Below are 18,457 nucleotides of genomic sequence, written 5' to 3' on the forward strand. Positions count from 1 at the left end.
ATGATGCACTGTTGACAAATTGGACTTGGGGAAAGGCCTCACAGGAGCCTTTCCAAAGGTTCTGTATTTCAGACAGAAGACAGTCACATCACACTTGCTAGGCACAGGAGTATAATATAGACACAGTTTAATCTAGGCAGATACTCAACTTCCTCTCTCCAGCTAATGAAATTGAAACTCCAAAAATCTGCACTAGTTTACTACCATTAAGTTCTGCAGAATAATCTTTACCATATTCAATTAGTTAATTTACAGATCCCTGTATTATGTCTGAAAAACAAGACTAAAGTTTTAATATCTCAGATCACAACACTGCTGCACGACAAACTTTTTTTACCAATTCAGAGGCACAATTTTTACTTTAACTTACATATTTATCAAAAACTGACTTAGAGGACTAGGCTAACAAGCCATGACAATTTAGGGGATAAACTATCTTCAACCATGGACTTTAACAAGTTAATTTGTTGTCTTTCAGAGCACAGAGCACCCAGTGGTCCAGGATTCCTTGAGTCTCAAGCATGAATACAAAGCAGAAAAGGGAGAAGGAAGTCTTCTTATTCTATTTTAGACAATTTATTCAGAACAGTTAAAATCTCTATTACCTGCAAAAAGTCTTTATATATTCTTGATTGAATCTGATGAAGCCAGCACATTGTTGGAAGGTTTTAGGACCCAAACCTTTAACTTCTTTGAGCTGTTCTCGGTTTATAAATGGTCCGTTCTTCTCTCTCCATTCAATTATATTTTTAGCCCTGTTAGTATTCAGTCCTGCAATGTGTCTAAGAGAAAATTTACAAAAAACCTTTATCACCATTGAACAGTCATTATTGCAAGTGCTACCCATTACAAGGATACACATTCCTACAGAAAATCTGGTTTATAAAACTTTAAAACTGCTAGGAAATTAGCAAATAGACTCCCAGACCAAAGGCATTGTCTGAAAAGGATCTTAGTTCTGTGGAAAGAACCCACTCAAGTCAAGCAAACTCAGTGCAGCAATCCAGTTCGGTACATGCCTAACTAGTAAGCCAGGGCCATGTAATTTATGATCTGTTGGCTATTTCCATAATGCCAGTTCAATTTGTCATGTCTTATGGCCTGCCCCCAGCTGCCCTCTTCAGGAAACAGTCTGGGAGGAGGGTTCAGAATAGATAAATTGTTCCTGTAAGAACAGCCCCCTCTCAGCCTTTCCAATGGTACTGAAACACCTTGCCTTGCACATGAAGGGCTCAGGTCTGCTACCCAGAAGGAGAGTGGCTGGGAGCACCTTGCCTTCCTCAAGCAGTTGAAGTGATCCACAAAGCTTTTTTCTTTTCTCTGAGCTCTTCCTGAAATAAAAAGCAGCTGGGAACAGGCTGCATGACTTGTTCTGAGGGCAACTTGGACCTGGCCAAGAGCTTACCTGTGAACTGCAACAGTGGTTAGTCAGGCTCCTTCAGGAAGCTGTGGGTTTGCAGCACATTTTCTGTATGCACATGTGAGTATAACTTTCTGTGTGTGGAGTATGTTGATTGTAAAAAGAGAGAGAAGAGCTCTCGTGGGGAGTTACTCACGGGACTAGTGAAGGAAATGTCACCCACTAGGCTTTATCTATCTATCTGATGCCTTTGCTTTAAGTCAGCAGCAGCAGTGACCTGTTTGTGGAATGGCATGAACTGATTCCAGAAAAACACTACCAGCAAAACCAGCAAGAGTCATAAAATGTCAGGGGGGAAAAAAGAAAAAATATTTCCATTATTCTCATGCTCAAGCAAAAGTTAAAAAAATAGTTCAAAGTTGATGAAAGCTCAGAATGAAATTAGAGGGACACACCTTTAACCACAGACAGAGTATTAATCATTAGGAATGGAATTTTCTTCAAAAATTTCTTAGAAACATTGAGAAATCCAGCTTGTTTATACTGACAAAGGAACATTACACAGTATTGACAGAATGGACAGAATTTTCCACTGATGATCTCAAGTCTTTCAAGCACAATACTCAGCAGATTAATGCAAATACTGCAGCACTGTCATCCCCTCCCTGTGTACTATGTGTCAAGAAGTGTATTTAAAGCATCAGAAACCACAAACAGCTCTGCTCCAGCTGCAATCTAGCTAGGGTGACAATCTGATAAACTGGATGTCTGAAGGAAACTGCAGACTGCATCTGCACAGAACAGCAGACTTGAACAATTGTAAGCCAGGCTAATTAGACCACACAAAATACTTACACAATGTGGTTACCACCTGCAGCCCTGTCTGGACAGGGTTACCCCACATTCAGTTTTGTGTGGGCACAGTAGCATCTCAGGCTGATGCTTCCTGCTGAAGTGGACAGTACAACTGTTCCTTCAGACTCAGCTCATTCTATGATTCTATTCTGTTGATTCTATGAATGAAAGCTTCATTTGTCATTTAGGTACCTTGGTACCTTCCACTTGCTTTCTTCCTAAAAGCTGATCTAAATCCAAAAGCATGTACGACAGAAGAAATCAGGCACTGGGCAGGGGGGCTGGACATGCAGAGAAAGAACATGGAAGTGGAAAACCAAAACGAATAGAAAGAGAGTCTCTTACAAAATACGGAAATATGTTTTTGAGAAAGATTCTAAGGGGTTAAAAAACTAAAATATCAAGAATGCATTTTTCCTAACTTTCACACCCAAAATAATTTTTATTACTGATTATGGACAGTAATATTAGGGAAGAAGAATATGGACAGAACATTATGAACATTCTTTTCCTTCCCCTCCTGCTATGGAGGATGAAAGTAGCATTTTTACTCTTCTGAGAGTCTAAACAATACTGAATTCTACACACTCAAGAGAGAATGAGCTTTTAGTTTCTAACCCTGAAAAATAAAGTCCAGAACATTCTTCAAGTAAACATGGCATAACTACTTAATAAAAAAACAAACAGTAAAAAGGGATACATTTTTCAAGTTTCCCCTTAAACCTTTACTTGTCTCCTTTCCTTGCCCAAGTTTTACAACCTGTTCCACTTAGAAGTACCTATAAAAATACCTTCTAAGAGACAAAGTACATTTGAAAATACCTTTCTCCATGTAAAAATACGTATTACTTATATCACATTTTTCTAAAATTGCAGTGTGGGCTAAAATTTTTTAAATATCTGTTTTTCTCTGAAGCATAGTTTTACCCTGGAGAATCACACATATCCTTAAAACCCGACTCTTAATGATTCAGTGAAATACTGTCTTACTGTGTCATTTTTATGTAATTGGAAGTTTAACACAAGAGCCATTTGCTCCAGCTGAGCTTGAGTCAGATGGCAGACTAAACAGAGACTCTGTGATCCAGAGCCATGTAATTACTGGAATAGGAAAATGTTTCACTCACCTTAATAGTATTTCTGAGCAGATGTTAATATCAACTCCTACAAAGCTGACACACTCTTCAACCACACTGTCCAGAGTTGCTTTGAGCAAAGTCTGTGATACATCATGCTAAGAAACAAAAATAGAGATATCTGGTTACTGAAGTATTGAAGTGTACATAAACAGGGACTGCATATAGCACTAACATCAATAAAATAGCTGCTGGAACTTAATAATATCTTATATGAAGGTACCAGTTAAAAATATGAATTGTAGAATATATTTTAAATGCCCCCAATATCTCTTTGAAAATCTTTGCTGTGATACAAATCTCTATAATAAAGAAAAACTTCACATCCCGGTATTGCTCTTTAATAACCATTTCCCTGCATCTTGTAAAAATAAAATTTACTTAAAACATGATTACTCAAAAGGAGTAATACTTCTGGTCCATCCACCAGGTGTTGTCTTTAATCTGACATACCTATAAAATCAGTTTATTAAAAATAAAGTAGAGGAGAGATCACAAATGCTGTACTTTTGCACCAGTACACACAGATATTTGCAAAATAGTCCCATTTAGGAGCATCACACTACAGCAGAGTTATTATTTACTAAATGAAAAAGCCATGCACTGTATGAAGGTGGGCAATACATAAGGTACTTATCAACCCCATGGCAACAAAATGTTTCAAATTTTGAAGAGATATTTCTGGGAAGATTGGCAGGTCCTTGACCAAAGCACCACTAATGGAAATGTTCACAGTGTTTCCCCCTTTTCCCCCTAAAACAAAAATCAGTCACACTTGTCAAAGTTAAAAGTTCTCAAGCTCTAAGATTTCTTTTCCTCCCAAATGCAGGCATACTTCAGCCTGTAACTGCGAGCTCCCCACACAAGCCCATCAGTGCTTAGAAGTCTGACCTGGAGGGAGAAGCCTCTCTAAATGCAGGAGCTAATTCAATCACTATGTTGGCTTAGCTTCAGGGCTCTTCCGCATCACTCATGTAAATCTGGGTTGATCTGTTGTGGTTTCATGATGCATTCATTTAGGACATCAAGCTGGATCCAAGCCAAGGCACCAAACGCTTCATCCATTACTTTTTTTTATGTTCTAAGCCATTCAGATCTTTTAAAGATTTCATGGTTAAATTTAACATGCCAATAGCATCAATCCAAATCTACTAACGCTGGTAGTTCATTAAGCAGTGGTTAATAACTGGGGCAGTTGTAAAACTTCAGGCAATTCATTTCATAGTTCCCTATTTCAGGTGATGGTAATGGGATGCATTTTCATGATGCGATATAGAATAAAGTAACTTACAAACACAAAGCTCGTCTTTTGCCAATATGACTCTTCCCATATTAATTTTGCATGCAAAACACCACGTACATGCACAAGCACTGGCATTTGCACACATCCTTCGTCTCATAACCACAAAGCTTGCTTGTACACTTGGCAGATCAAACATCAGTTTCTACTTACTAATGCATTGCTACTGGAACATAATAGCTTCTTTTTGAATAAAAAGACGAACAAAAAATCCCACACTGTCAAAAGAAGTCTTATGTTTCCTTACGTTGTATTTTTCTGACTTACTGAAGATGTAGCTTCTCTTAATGAGGAATATATTCCCCCCTCCTCCTGGCATCAGTCACATAATATACTAGAGCTAAAGGCTTCCAGCTTACATGCACACTCATGCAAGAAATGCATTTATATAACACAGCACAAGAACAAAAATTAAATGTCCAGAAAGAACACCCACATCTTCTCTTCTTTACCAAGTATAGCTGCCAAATACGGGCTAGGTTTTTCACTAAATGCTTTATTTGAGATTCACTGGAAGATAAAGATTCTAATTTAAAAGGTTTTTTTCATTATGATGAAGGAAGGCATAAGGAGAAAAAAGATGCAGAAGGCAACTCCTTCTGCTCTTACGGAAGGCTTCTGAATCACAGGTACTTGCAAGTTGATTATGATACAGTTTCACAAGTTACATTAACAACTTCTATTAACTGCAGCAGTTCTGGGCCTCCTTGAAAAAAACCATCTTGTTCTAGACAACTGGTCTGAATATGGAGTCCATGGCAAAGGGAAGCTGCCATGTTGTCAAGTTGCTGCTTCCTCAAGTTTCAGATACATTCCTTAAGATAATGATGATGATTCTTCAGCAGGAACAACATGACTCAAAACAGTCACTGCCTCCACAATGCCTTCTAGCATAGGAGGTAGCAAAGAAGGAAATCCATTAATCTGGTTGAAGCTTTCTAAGGAGCTCTTGGGAAGATACTTGATTCAGGAGAAGCTTTACTTCCAGCCCACAGAAAGTGAACCTTGATAGGAATTCAGTCTACTGTATTCCCCAAAAATCAAGGAAAGGATCTATCACAATCAAAAGCTATGCATTCTAAAATATCTGTGTTAATGGAAGAAACGCCAGTGCCCACAGAACCTCATTTTCAAATGCACCATTGGTATTTATGTAAAGACCTGAGTTTGTGATTCCAAAAGTTTCTGTAAAATTCATGAAATACAAAACACACCTCTTGAAAAAAACTATAGTACTTAACTGCCTCTTTCTCTTGCCAAGAAGACAAAAAGTTCTCAGGTCTCTCAAAGATTACTTGCATCTTAACTTTATTTCTGTTTGACAGTCATCATTTAAAAACCCAAACAAGACATTCACCAGTTGTTTTTACTGCTGCAACAAGTAAAAGTCACGTGACTTGGAACGGACATGACAGCACATATGTGAAGGCACAGATAAAGTGAACAGGCAGATGTGACAGAACAGGATGAGCATAAAAACAATCCCTAAGCTACCACTACCTCACTGAAGTAAGGTACATTTAGCAAGTGAATGATGTTAAGTTGTAAAAGTCAGGAAGCCTTCCAGATGGCAAACCTGCCTCCCAAGATGCAGCTCCTGACCATCTTTCTTTGGCTATAATGAAGGAACTTTTACACTAAAAGAAGGCACAAAGAAGTGTTACACATTTAGTTTCTAAAAGTAGTTAAAAACATTATTATCTCAATACTACTGCCAAGACTTCCTACTACCCAAAGGTTACACTTCAGAAAGGTTTAAAGTACAGTGTGTTTTCCACTCTTCCAACAGTTTCACTGATCTTCTCAAATATCAGAGGCTAGATGATGCTATACACTTCTGTGCACTATTTATATGCACTGGGGTGGTATCAAATGAGTCAGACACCAGAAGCACACATATACCCCACTCCTCACTCCCTACAGCAGGTTTGTAAAGAATGATGAACTGTTGCATTAAGTCCACCAGAATAAAACTCGAACTAGTAGAGCACAAGTCTAAAATGCCAGGCTGCTTCCAAAACGAGGTAATGCAGAACTTGATGTGCCACGGTCTCTGACAACCCCTCCACACACCACTGATCACTGCATCAGCTGATTACCTGCAAATCCTTCTAAATAAAACACTTTCACTATAGCACTGACTCTGAACACAATGAATGAGGGTGTCCCTGCTAAAACTGTTCAGTGTAGTCTTTTAGCTCAGAGCCAACCACACGAAGTGCTATCCCAGCTATGTCTAGCAACACTTCCTTTGGTGTGACATTCAAACATCATCTTGAAATTACTGGCCAAATATAGTTTTAGTTTTACTAAAAGGATACTCAGAAATGGCTGCCACTAAAATATTCAGTGTAATAGCAGATCTGAAGCAGAAGACTTGATTTTATATGATGATCTCCAAAAGGATTGATACTCCCAATTTATGGAAACTAAGGCCAGCAGAAGTAAAGGGCTTGCCACAATCTGTGGGATGTCCAGTGCAAAACTGGAAACTTTTGTTTTCTGGAGAGTGATGATAAACAAAGCTACCTTGCTTCACAAATACTATTAGGAAGAACTTACACACTTGTTTGGTTTGAGCTTTTTGTGTGGAGGACTATAGAAATTATCTGTCCTAAGAAGTGTCAGGAACTGTAACCATATTTCAGTATTTGTTTTCTAAGGAGTTACCAAGTGAACCATGGACGATGCAAAAAATTACTTGCTTAGTTGAAACCACTACAGTAAAGAACTGTCAGTCAGTAAATGAAATTCAAAACATTACATTTCTCTAATATTTTTATAAAGAGTATCCCAAAGATAACTTACATTCATGAACATAGAAGAAAATCAAGGGCAGCTATTTAGATCTCTGGGTACAATTACTGCTCAGATTTGTCCATGGCAAACTTGTTAAAATTACCAGAAAAAAACCCCCACACATTTCAAAACAACCATTAGGCAAACCTACACTAAAAACCCTAACAATCAATATAACTTCATTGTATATAATTTCATCAATCATGGCACAAAATGTTTACTCCTGAAGAATAGTGTTTAAGAACACCTGTCCATTTTGCACATGGTAGTTCTATCATTACGTCCCAATACTTTAGCTTTTTTTTCTTGCCATATGGTACAGCAGAGAACAAGGATTATTGTTTCACTCAGTTTCAAGAGTTACAAACACCCACTGGAAAAAATTAACATTACTAAAAACCTATCTGTTCCTTAAGATGGTACTCCCTCAACTGTACCTGAAATCCCTTTTGCAGTTTTAAAAACCTGTTGATGTACACGAAAGGATGGCAGTATTTTAAACAGCCTCTCAGCTCAGTGCACAGTACAGACACTGTAAAAATACATTTGTCATCAGCATGGCAAATTTATCACGTCAAAGAGCCAGCACTCACACAAAGCCTGGAGGCTGCACTTGGCCAATGTGCATGAGCATGGATGGTGGGTCAGCACACTAACTTTGCCTCAACACCAGATTACCAGTATTAGACTAGAATGGGCAGCGTTTGCTTGCAAGAAAATTACAACTCCAAGCTCTTTACCTTTGGCAACTCCAAAAAACCCCACAATACTAAACCTCCACTAAAAATAATACACATAATTAAAATGCATTTGGTAACATTTATAAAATCAATTTCACAAAGGATGGTATGACTGCATATGTATCTGAAAGACAAATTCCAACAACCAAAAATTCTACTGCAACACACAGCAATTCTGAAATAATTGTTTTCCATTTACAAACATTAGTGGAAATCGACACAATCAGCCTGTCCTCATTATTACTTTAAAACACCCAAGAGCCAAGCAAGGCACCTTCCAACAGTCAAGCAGGAATTATTTGTACCCTGCAGAGCCTACAAATGCAGTGCAGACATGACCTAATGATGCTGGTTAGAAGGCAGTGGGGAGGGGATGAGTTCCCAAGTCTGGGCAGCAACCTGCAGGTTGTTGACCGAGGCTCAGAATTACAGTACTATAACAAGATCAATATTCAGTTTAAATAAGACTGAGCTGCGTGCCAGACAGACTATTTTGGGTTTTGATCAAGTTATACCTCACTTGTCCTTTGAATCCAAAAGTCAGCCTTCAATTAAGTAAATACAATTTAATCTTTTTTTTTTTTTTCTGTCAGATTGAGTCCTGAAAGACTTCTAACACGTCATAAAACACTATTTTGTTGGTACCTACTATTAACTTCTGCATCCATGAATTTTAATATTGGCATGTGCAACCAGTCAGCATGCTTCTTGAAAACTACTATTTTTTTTCTTTAAAGAGTGGCATAGCTGTGCAAACTGAATGACTTTTACTGAAAGAGAAATTAGGTGGGACAACACATACTAAGCAAAGTTCAAAAATATATTATTTTACAGAGATTCAATCCATGGCAATGTGTTTCAAAATTAAAAAAAAATGGAAAAATATTACTAGTGCTGTAACCTATATACAATCAGCTTCATTTTAAATGCTTGTTAGGCCACAAAAGTAAAATGCATTCATGACAAACCCTTAAGTACAGCAGGACTAAAGTAACAGAAATAGTCTAAGGAGAAGCACCTTTTCATGTCCAGAAACAGAAAAAAAAATAAAAATATACTTTACACATCAGGTGGAAAAGTTGGACAGTTCAGAATTGGGGTTTTCATCTCTATGTCCTCTGGAAAATCTCTTCCAGTTAGAGTCTCAGAAAATAAGCTTATCCATCTGATGTTTGATAAAAGGATCTAACTTCTTTTGAATTTCTTTTGAAGATTATTTGTGGTTTCTCCAAATGTTATATTGTTATAGGGTAAATTGTTATCCTATGTACTTAACTCTGATTCATTTCTTGTTTCAAAACTCCAAATTCTGTTTATTTTAACAGCATATTGCTATTACTGAAATATCCCAGGAGAAAGAAATGGATTTAGATTTTCAAAGAAAATATTAAAAACAAAACCAAAGTCTTTCAGCTCTAACATTTAAAAAAAGTAAGAAACCAAAAATGCACCAGTTTATAATGTAAATGCTTTGAGTCACTTGCAAATTGCTGGAATTAATCTTATATTTACTTGTGCTTGTGTCCTAAAAGAAGCAGTAATACTGCCAAGCTTGTTACACAAATTCAGTCCCATTGCTGACACATCTTATTTCTAAATTAGCTCCTGTGACATGAACAAGTTAGCAGAAAATTATGTATATCCAAAAACATCTTCCCCTTTCTAGAGCATGTACAAGTTTTCTCCAATGCTTATTGTTATGTGACTAAAGAGCAGCAATACAAATTTCAATTGTAATCAACTACATCATTCCTGGAGATTTCAGAGGGACATTTTTGCCAATGAATAGCAAAGGCAAAAATCCAAATTACTACAGGTGGAAAGCCTTGCATTTCATTTTAAATAAATATATGTATTTTGGGGCTCTTAAAGGTCTACAAATATAGGGAATATCCTGCAAAACTAGAGAAAGATAAAGCAAGGACCATCAGGAGTGGAGCTTCATAGATCACATGGTTGAACTCAGTTGAAGATTTTCCTGAAGACTGCTGAAGGATAAGAGAAGGAGAAAAGAAAGCTTGCACTAACAGAGGAAGAAGATAGAAGTTACAAAGCCCAGGTGAGTGTGGTCATGTGTGGGAGCTCTGTTTAGTGTGAAGTCAGGGACCATGCATGGCCCTGCAGCAGATGGGTGAGGAACAGCAGTTCCTGGGCACAGCTCCCACCTGCCCTCCTCAGGGCAAAGCAAGTGCCCACAGGATGTGAGGAGCTTGGCAAGAGGCTGCACAAACACACATGTTTCTTCCAGCTCTGCTGAAAACATGCTGGGGTTCCTCTCCACCATCTCTAATGAGGAATGTGGTACTTGAAATATTATTAAATAATATAAAAAAACATAAATTAATTTAAGGGTATTTTCTATAAAGGGAAGATTAATATAGCTGATGCATATTTTATTGTCTCATAACAAACTCATAGATGTCTCATATAAGAAACTTCTTAATGTTTTTCTCAAATTTAGTATGTACACCTAGCAACTACATCAGGTTACTCAAACCAGCAATGCACTGAATGTATTCAATACAATGACATACATCCGTTCCCTCATTAGGAAAAAATGTAGATGCCAAAAAATGACATTTAATAGTTTTTTAGTCCCACATCCCACAGAATAAGTGACTATTTAGAAATAGTCAAGATACAATTAAGAAGGAAAAAAAAATTATTTAAGGTGACACTATCTACTGAAAATGCTTGCTGAAAAAAGCTTTAAGGTAACTCAACTTTTTTCAACCTCTCACCCAGGTCCCCATCTTTTTTCAAGCAGATCAGCTCAAACTGAATATGCTTAAAGAACTCTTGCAAATCCTGCTGCTATCTCTTTATCTTCTATTTGGCTCCTCCTTTACTTTGATCAGACACTCCTTCCCCTCTAATTCTCAAGCTCTTCCGCAGCCTAGCTAAAAGAAAAAATGAGCTAGGAATGAAACAGAATGCAAGACACTGCCCTGCAGAAGACAGCCAAACCCAAATAAAGCAAGCTTATTTTCTCTGCTTACTAAAAAGCAGAGAAAATAAGTGTGATTGACATATGGCAACTCAAAAAAGTCAGAGTAGTGTTTACTGAATGACCCGTGGAAGACTGAAAGCTGACAGAAAACCAGGAAACATGTGGAAAAACAGAAGTTAGCTCAGCAGCAGTTATGGATTTGACAGGCAGAGTACATAAGCATCCATTGTGTCATTCACATCTTTGATAAATGAAAGCAATTTCAGCACCACTCATTACATATAACAGCAAATTATGTTTAAAGTAAAAGAATAAGTAAGCAACTGGCAAAAAAAATCACTATGATATAGTAAGCTTATGACTTTTCAGAAATGTGTTCTGCACTAAGCTTAGCAAAATTTGCATTAAAACATGTATTTAGCACTTTTTGTATTACATATATAGCACTAGCAAAGTGTTTGCACATAGGAGGTTGAAAAGTTGACAGGTCTCAATATTAAATTAGTTGTGCTAATGTGTCAGCACTAAAATGTGCTTAATGACAATTTTAACAAGTGAACAAGAACACAAACATTTCTGTCATTCTCAAAACCAAGCAACATTTCAGAACCACCATCACCATTGACAGTGTATGATTGTTACTGCTAATGCAATTAGCATAATATAAAAATTGAGGAATCAAAATGAACCAGTAAAACGGCACAAACAAGAACACTACATGTATTACCCCCTACATGAAAATAGCAATTGAGTACTCTTGCAGTAGACACATTTTTATTCAAATAAGTAAGATCTTAGCAGGCAGAGAAAAAAAACACACAAATCAAAGAACACTTATTTTACCAGCACCTCCAACAGAAACTGTAATTTGTGCACTTATAACATAGTCCTTACTTATATTCAGGATCTGGAAATTCCTTCAGCAGCCTTCTTTAAAACATTAAAAAAAAACACAGTATTTCCAAATATGTAAAATAATACATAATTCTGTAGTGCAACTAATTTAGGAACAATGTTTGGAATAAAGTTTTTTTTTACGTTTACCCTAATGTAAAATCTGTAAATAATAATCACAGTACTATTAAAAACTTAAAGTTTACAAGATACTTTTTAAGTCTGAGCCTTTAACTTTTGTATATATGAATATATTCATTGCAAATCTGTAATCTGATCACAGCATCATTCATTTTAAAAACTGACCTCTATTTCCCTTGAAAAATCTTTTATTTTATAATTAATCTAAAACTGAAACTTTTAGGCAAGCTTGGCAAAACATAAGAATAGAGTTAGAAATTAAGTACTTGAAAAATTAAGACCTAATACTTTAGAAACTCCAAAAAACAATTTTAAAATCAGGTATCATTATGAACTCTAATTATAAAAACTTTTTGTCCAAAACGCAACTACTGGTTCAGTTTTAATAATACTTGTAAGTGTAGTGGAGTTCTCTATTTTTACAAACATTTACAACTCCAAGTTGATATATCACTGAGCAAGAGAGGAACTAAAATCACCTCTGATTTTGTAGCACCTATGTCTGCCTCTCACCACCTGCAGATGACTTACAACTTCCAGAATCAAGGCTCCCTTGAAATCACTGGCTGATGTCCCTTTGCATTAATTAAGGGCAGAAGTCCAGTAGCAGTTTTGTCTGTGCTTTGTAGCACTGGGAGTTAAGAGATGAGGTAGCAGATGGATCAATCAAATATTAGACAGGATTGTTCAATGTGTGTCAGCTTCAGCAAATCATTAGTTACACTAAAATAATCCAGAATTTTTAAATATGAAAAAATAAATTGTTATTGGGTGTTCTTTTTTTTGGTAGAGAATTTGTAGGAACAGCAAATGACAGTTGTTCTCAATAACCTAGATTAGGGCATCAACCTTTTGATGAATCCTCACACAAATTAGCAATGGCTCCGATAGGAAATTAGATAACTGAGACACCTTAGATCAGCTATGGTCAATCTTTCTCTTCTGGAACACAGAAAGATTGGCAAAGAAGCTCAAGTGCAAGTCTTGTAGAGATTTCTAAAGCACCTGGCTGGGTAAGCTGATGCAAAGAGTGGAGCTAATTCAAATACTGTTGTGATGGAGAAGACAGCTTGTCTGGAGACTTGTCATCACTAACTGGCCCAAGCAACATCACCCCTCCCCTGCAAAAGGAGGTTACATGGACAGCTAATGCCCTTCCCAAACTGCAGATTTATCTCAAGACAGATATAACAGAAGATGCAAATCTTGGCCACACAAAGATTTGGCATGTACCACCAAGGTACAAAGGCAATTTTTGCATCCAAAGGCAATCCCACAAATACACATTTCTATAGTGGACACACCAGTAAACTTAGAATAATAATTAGGTTTTTTATGATTGCAAAACCAAAGAAAAGTCTGAGGAAAACAAAAAATATGAGCGACCATTAGAGGAAAAGTTTAAGAAAACCACTCTTTTTCACTCTTTAAAAACCCCGGCAGTCAAGAATATGAAGAGGAAAACGTAGTTCCTGAGTCTAGAAAATCTGCATGTTAGAGTAGTGCATTCTCAAAAACTCTGAAATCACTTAATAAAATATCAGAAGTACTCAACTTCTTCCAGACTTTCAGTGGCAGAAAAGGCATAGCTGGTACTGCAGAGATACAAAGTGGTGACTTTTGGTTTTGGTGTACTTTACTCAGACTACTTTGACCTGTAGGTGACAAAGCTTCTGGGAGATATATGCTTACAGAAACAGTTTTGGTTTTGCTAGGCTATTCTAAAATTAGAATAGTAATAACATCCCCTGCCACAGTCACACACATATAGCAGAACCTTTAAACTCCACACTACTTCAGTATAGGTACCTGAAAACAGTCCCAGTCTCACAGACAACAAATCAAACCCACAAGTACTTAGTGATTTCTCCTTAACTAAAAAAGATGTAAATGAACCAGAAAGGACCACAATTCTTCATTTCCTGACTACAACCCAAGCATCATTACCCAGAAGTGAACAGGACACCTTTTGCTTCTCCAATATTTTATTATGTTCATGCATTGATCGCTGTGTTTGCTGATTGCTAGGACCAGGGACAGCTTACAAATGTTTCTGTATCTTTGCTTTCAGCTGTCCATGTATCAGCACAAAACAAAACACAGCTTCTAAAATAAAGGGCATTTTGAGCTAATAACCATTTCTCATTGAACCATCGTCTTATTACAGCAGGAGTGAAAAAAGTGCTGTAACTGAACCAGTTATATCCTCTTCCAGAGGAAGTGATGACATGAGTTCATTGCTAAAACTTAGTCTGCCCTCTTTCATAAGTTTTTTTCAAGTAGGAATCAAGATTTGGATGCAACTAGGCTGTTCCCTCAGACTAACAGATTTAAGGTTTACACAAGAAGTTGGAAAATGAAACTATTTAATACTCAGTCAAATCCTAACAGTGGGGAAAGTGTCTTCAAAAACTCATTCCCAAGTTCTCCTGTTGCTCTTAACTTCTAGCAACATCAACCAGACCACCTCACAGGTACAACCAATTAGGACAAATGCCTCCAACATTGTTTCAGTCAAGTATCATCTCAGTCAAGTACATTCCTAAGATACTGTCACTGTAAAACAAGGTATATGAAAAAATTAAAAATGGCTTGTACTTTGATTTGGGGGTTGGTGGGGTTTTTTGTTTCTTTGTCTATTTCTGCTGTTTTGTTTTGGTTTCCTTCTTCCCTTTTAAGTTAGGTAGGATTTATGAGGAACACATTTTTATTATTACATGTATACATCTAAAAGAGAACTGGAAACAAACATCCAAGTGGTTCAAGTTATACGCATAGCAAAGACCTCTAAGTGTGAGGGATGGAAAACTGGTCCAAAGTATACTGAAAAACAGGTAAGTTAGGAAAATGAAAGAGAATTGCACATAGATGATGGTACATCAAATGAGAGAAATAATTACTCCCTCTTGAAAATGTTTCTCAACAGAAGACAAAATGCTTCTAGCTCCAGCAGCCATTTTGAAATTTATACTTGGAACAAACAAGATGCTACAACTGATGTTCTTTATAATGCCTCATGCACAGATATGTTCTTTACGTACTCTCAGTCTTCTCCATCATTCAATTCTAAAGCTTCAGAAAATAAATGGATATCTCACCAGGTTTTTCAAGAAAGTTTAATTTCTTCCTTTTTTTATCTGCACATGCTGCACCTCATTGTGCTAAAATATGCATTTTCTTCATCTGGAATCTTTAAGTCACAGTCAGTGAAAGAGTTCTCTTGGAGAGCTGCAGCTTCAGAACACTTTCAATAGCTACTAACACAAAACAAGCACAAAAAAGTTTGCTATGAAAAACTTACTACACAGCAAACTGAAATTTCAGCAACAAAATTCCTTTGTCACATACAAGAGTGTTGTAATACAGTCCAGTTCCAGCCTACAGTCTCTTCAGATGCCAGACATATAAATCCATGCTGCCATTTTCAGAAGACTATTGCATTTGCCTAGAATTTACTCTTATTTTCAACTGGTTCAATGGTTTCAGAAAGTATTCATATCTTTAGAGAGCTTATATCATTACCTATTTTCTATTTGTCCTAGTGAAGGGACAAGAAAAACAGGCAAAAAACACACTCATGGGAAAAAAGCACATTCTGAAAGGTATCTCACTCAGGATGCAGACACTCCAAGAAATAGAAGCCTTAGCAAACTTTTTCTCAAAGCCCTGAAAAACTAATCCCAACAACACATTAAGATATGCCATTTACTTGGGACACTAGCTTTTTAGAAAAGATTGTGGAAGAAGCATAATGCCTTCTTAAATAGAGCTGGGAAATTATATGGTACCTAGTAATAGCAATGCTGGATCAGATCTCAGGATGTGATAAAAGAGAAAGACTCTCTAATGACATGCACACAGAGGGAAGGAATGCTATGAAAATAAAGACATGGACATTCCATTCTGCACACAGTTCAAGCCAATAACTGCACCATTACCCTTCTTATCCACACTTGTAAGATCTTCCAGCAAAATGCATGAGTTCTGTAACAGCACTACTCAGAATTAAGTACTTAATTAAGAATTAATTACTTAATAATTAAGTACAAACTAATTACCTGGCCCTCAGGTAAGCAAGGAAAAGCTATGACAGGACCAGATTTACCTGAGATATCCCTGAGATATTAATTCATGGTAACATATATACATAGCATCCATCAGCACAGCTTTACTACGGCACTGTAGAGAGAAGCAGTCGCAGAGGAAGAGGCCCCTGACAGAAACTTACACTTTCTGAAAAGACAAGACTGAGAGCATGATCAGGAACATTGCTTTAGAACAGCCTTAATTAAAAGTAGCCTTTATCTATAATTTAGGAATAAATGGATTTGTCACTGACTTCTTTCACCAAAGAGACAGAAATTTAGGAGGACATGAAAATAACAATTCCTTTACTTCCCTGCTCCAGCTCATTATATCCATCAGACAAATTAAAGCAAAATGATGGACAACTATACAGCAGGAATAAAGGCTGGAGAAAAAATACTCAAATGGAGGGGGAGGAGTTTAATATTTGCAAAGACTGTCCAGATGATCAACCCACCCACTCTGAGGTCTTGTGATGTCTAAATTTATGATCGTCTTAAGGGAGCAAACAGGTATGAAAATTTTCATTCACAGCATGCTTCTGTACAAGCTGAGAATGTAAACTTGAAATAGAAGTAAAACTAAAATTGAATTAGAGGAAAAGCAACAACAACAACAACAAAAAAAACAACAAAAAAAAAAAAAAAAAACAACAAAAAAAAAAAAACAAAAAAAAAAAAAACAAAAAAAAACAAAAAAAACCCCCAAAAAAACCGTGTTAGAAGGATACTTAATTCCTCTGTCCAGACATACATGGCAACCCTGGAAGAAGTCCAGGTTCACTGAATAATTTTTATTTTGCTCTGTAATAATAACATACAGTACTTAAATCACTACAAATAAGAACAACATTTGTTCACGTTAAACAAATGAGTTTGAAGACCCTAAATGTATGCTTACCTGGCTGAAACTAATGTTTTTCATGAAAATTTTAACTAGCAAGCCAAGATTTCTGTGACTGCAAATCACTAGTGTTTCAGTCCTTAATTTGATAAACATTCTGTCTTAACATATCTTTCTTAAAAAAACAAAAGATGTCACATGAAATGACCATACACACTCCTGAAATTTTACCACAGATTGCTAGAGAAGGAATACCAGAAAAAGTTACCATTAGATTTGTAATTTTTTAAAAAAACCAGCCAATTTTAAATGTTAAGTGCTATTGCTGAGGAGTTATTAAAAAAAATCCAACCTGTGCTACTACACATGGGAATAATTGTGAAGCAATAGCATGTTGGTTAGTCTCACCTGTTCTAATTATTTATTAGAATATGAAAATGTCTATTTGTAATCAGTAATACATGATGAGAATGTATTTCTATAGCAAATGACATGGCAGACAGCATTCCCAAAGGGTAATCATGTTCCATTGCATCCAATGGGACAGTAGCCATTTACCTGTAGCCCCTGTATTGCAAGTGGAGTTCAAGGTCCCAGTACTTCCCTCTGCATTTTGCATTGTTTGGGTCCAACTTCACAACAGCTCAACTTTCCTTTGAAGCACTGCCACATCAGGGCTGTTTAAGAATGAAATCTGCTTGCCTTTAGGGCTTGATTGAGTTAAAGGGCAAAATCCTGGCTCCATTTGAAGTCAGTGGGCAGTTCGCCATTTAATTCAATTCGTCTCTTATTTCACAGTGACCTTAAGGGTATACCAAAAAGCTTGTGCCCATGTATCCTGCTTCTGCTTGCAGGAAAATGTGGTGGCATGCACTAGCTCTTAACAGTAATGGCTGGTGGCAACTAGAATGCTTTTACTTTGAACATTCACATGAAGCTCACAAGCATTCACAAAAAGTTACAGAACAGAACTGTAAACACTGGTTCATCAACAAAGTTTATCTTCTGGTTGGGGATGAAAAATTCATTTCAAAATTTAGAAACTACAGAATGGACACCTGAGAAAACATTCACTTTCACTTAGTCTAGATCATTTCAAAGAAAAGGATGAAGCAAGTCATATTTTATTTCAACACAAGAAGTCCCATGGTTTTTAATATTAACTAAAATGTAGCTGTCCCAGTGCCAGATCACAAACATCCCAAAAGACATAAGCAGGACATATTTCACATTACCACCTCGGCACCCTGAACAATCTACAGTAACATAGGGTTGGATGAACGTATCAATTTGTGTATCACCATGGGCAGGTGCAAATCTATAGGGAAGGTTTTATACAAGCAATTAAGCAGT

General features: G+C 36.7%; 1 protein-coding gene across 1 annotated transcript in view; it reads right to left on the reverse strand.

Moving 5' to 3' along the window:
• The window catches only part of SRBD1 (S1 RNA binding domain 1), a 118,922-nt gene that overhangs the window by 15,134 nt on the left and 85,331 nt on the right, over positions 1-18,457 (reverse strand). The window contains exons 17-18 of the mRNA XM_058020325.1: positions 3,343-3,449; positions 606-782 (exon numbers count right to left, since the gene is read on the reverse strand). Coding sequence (XP_057876308.1) covers positions 606-782; positions 3,343-3,449 — 284 coding nt within the window. The remainder of the gene's footprint in view (positions 1-605; positions 783-3,342; positions 3,450-18,457) is intronic.

Source organism: Melospiza georgiana, chromosome 3 (genome assembly GCF_028018845.1).
Source record: "Melospiza georgiana isolate bMelGeo1 chromosome 3, bMelGeo1.pri, whole genome shotgun sequence".
In the NCBI taxonomy this organism is placed as follows: domain Eukaryota; kingdom Metazoa; phylum Chordata; class Aves; order Passeriformes; family Passerellidae; genus Melospiza; species Melospiza georgiana.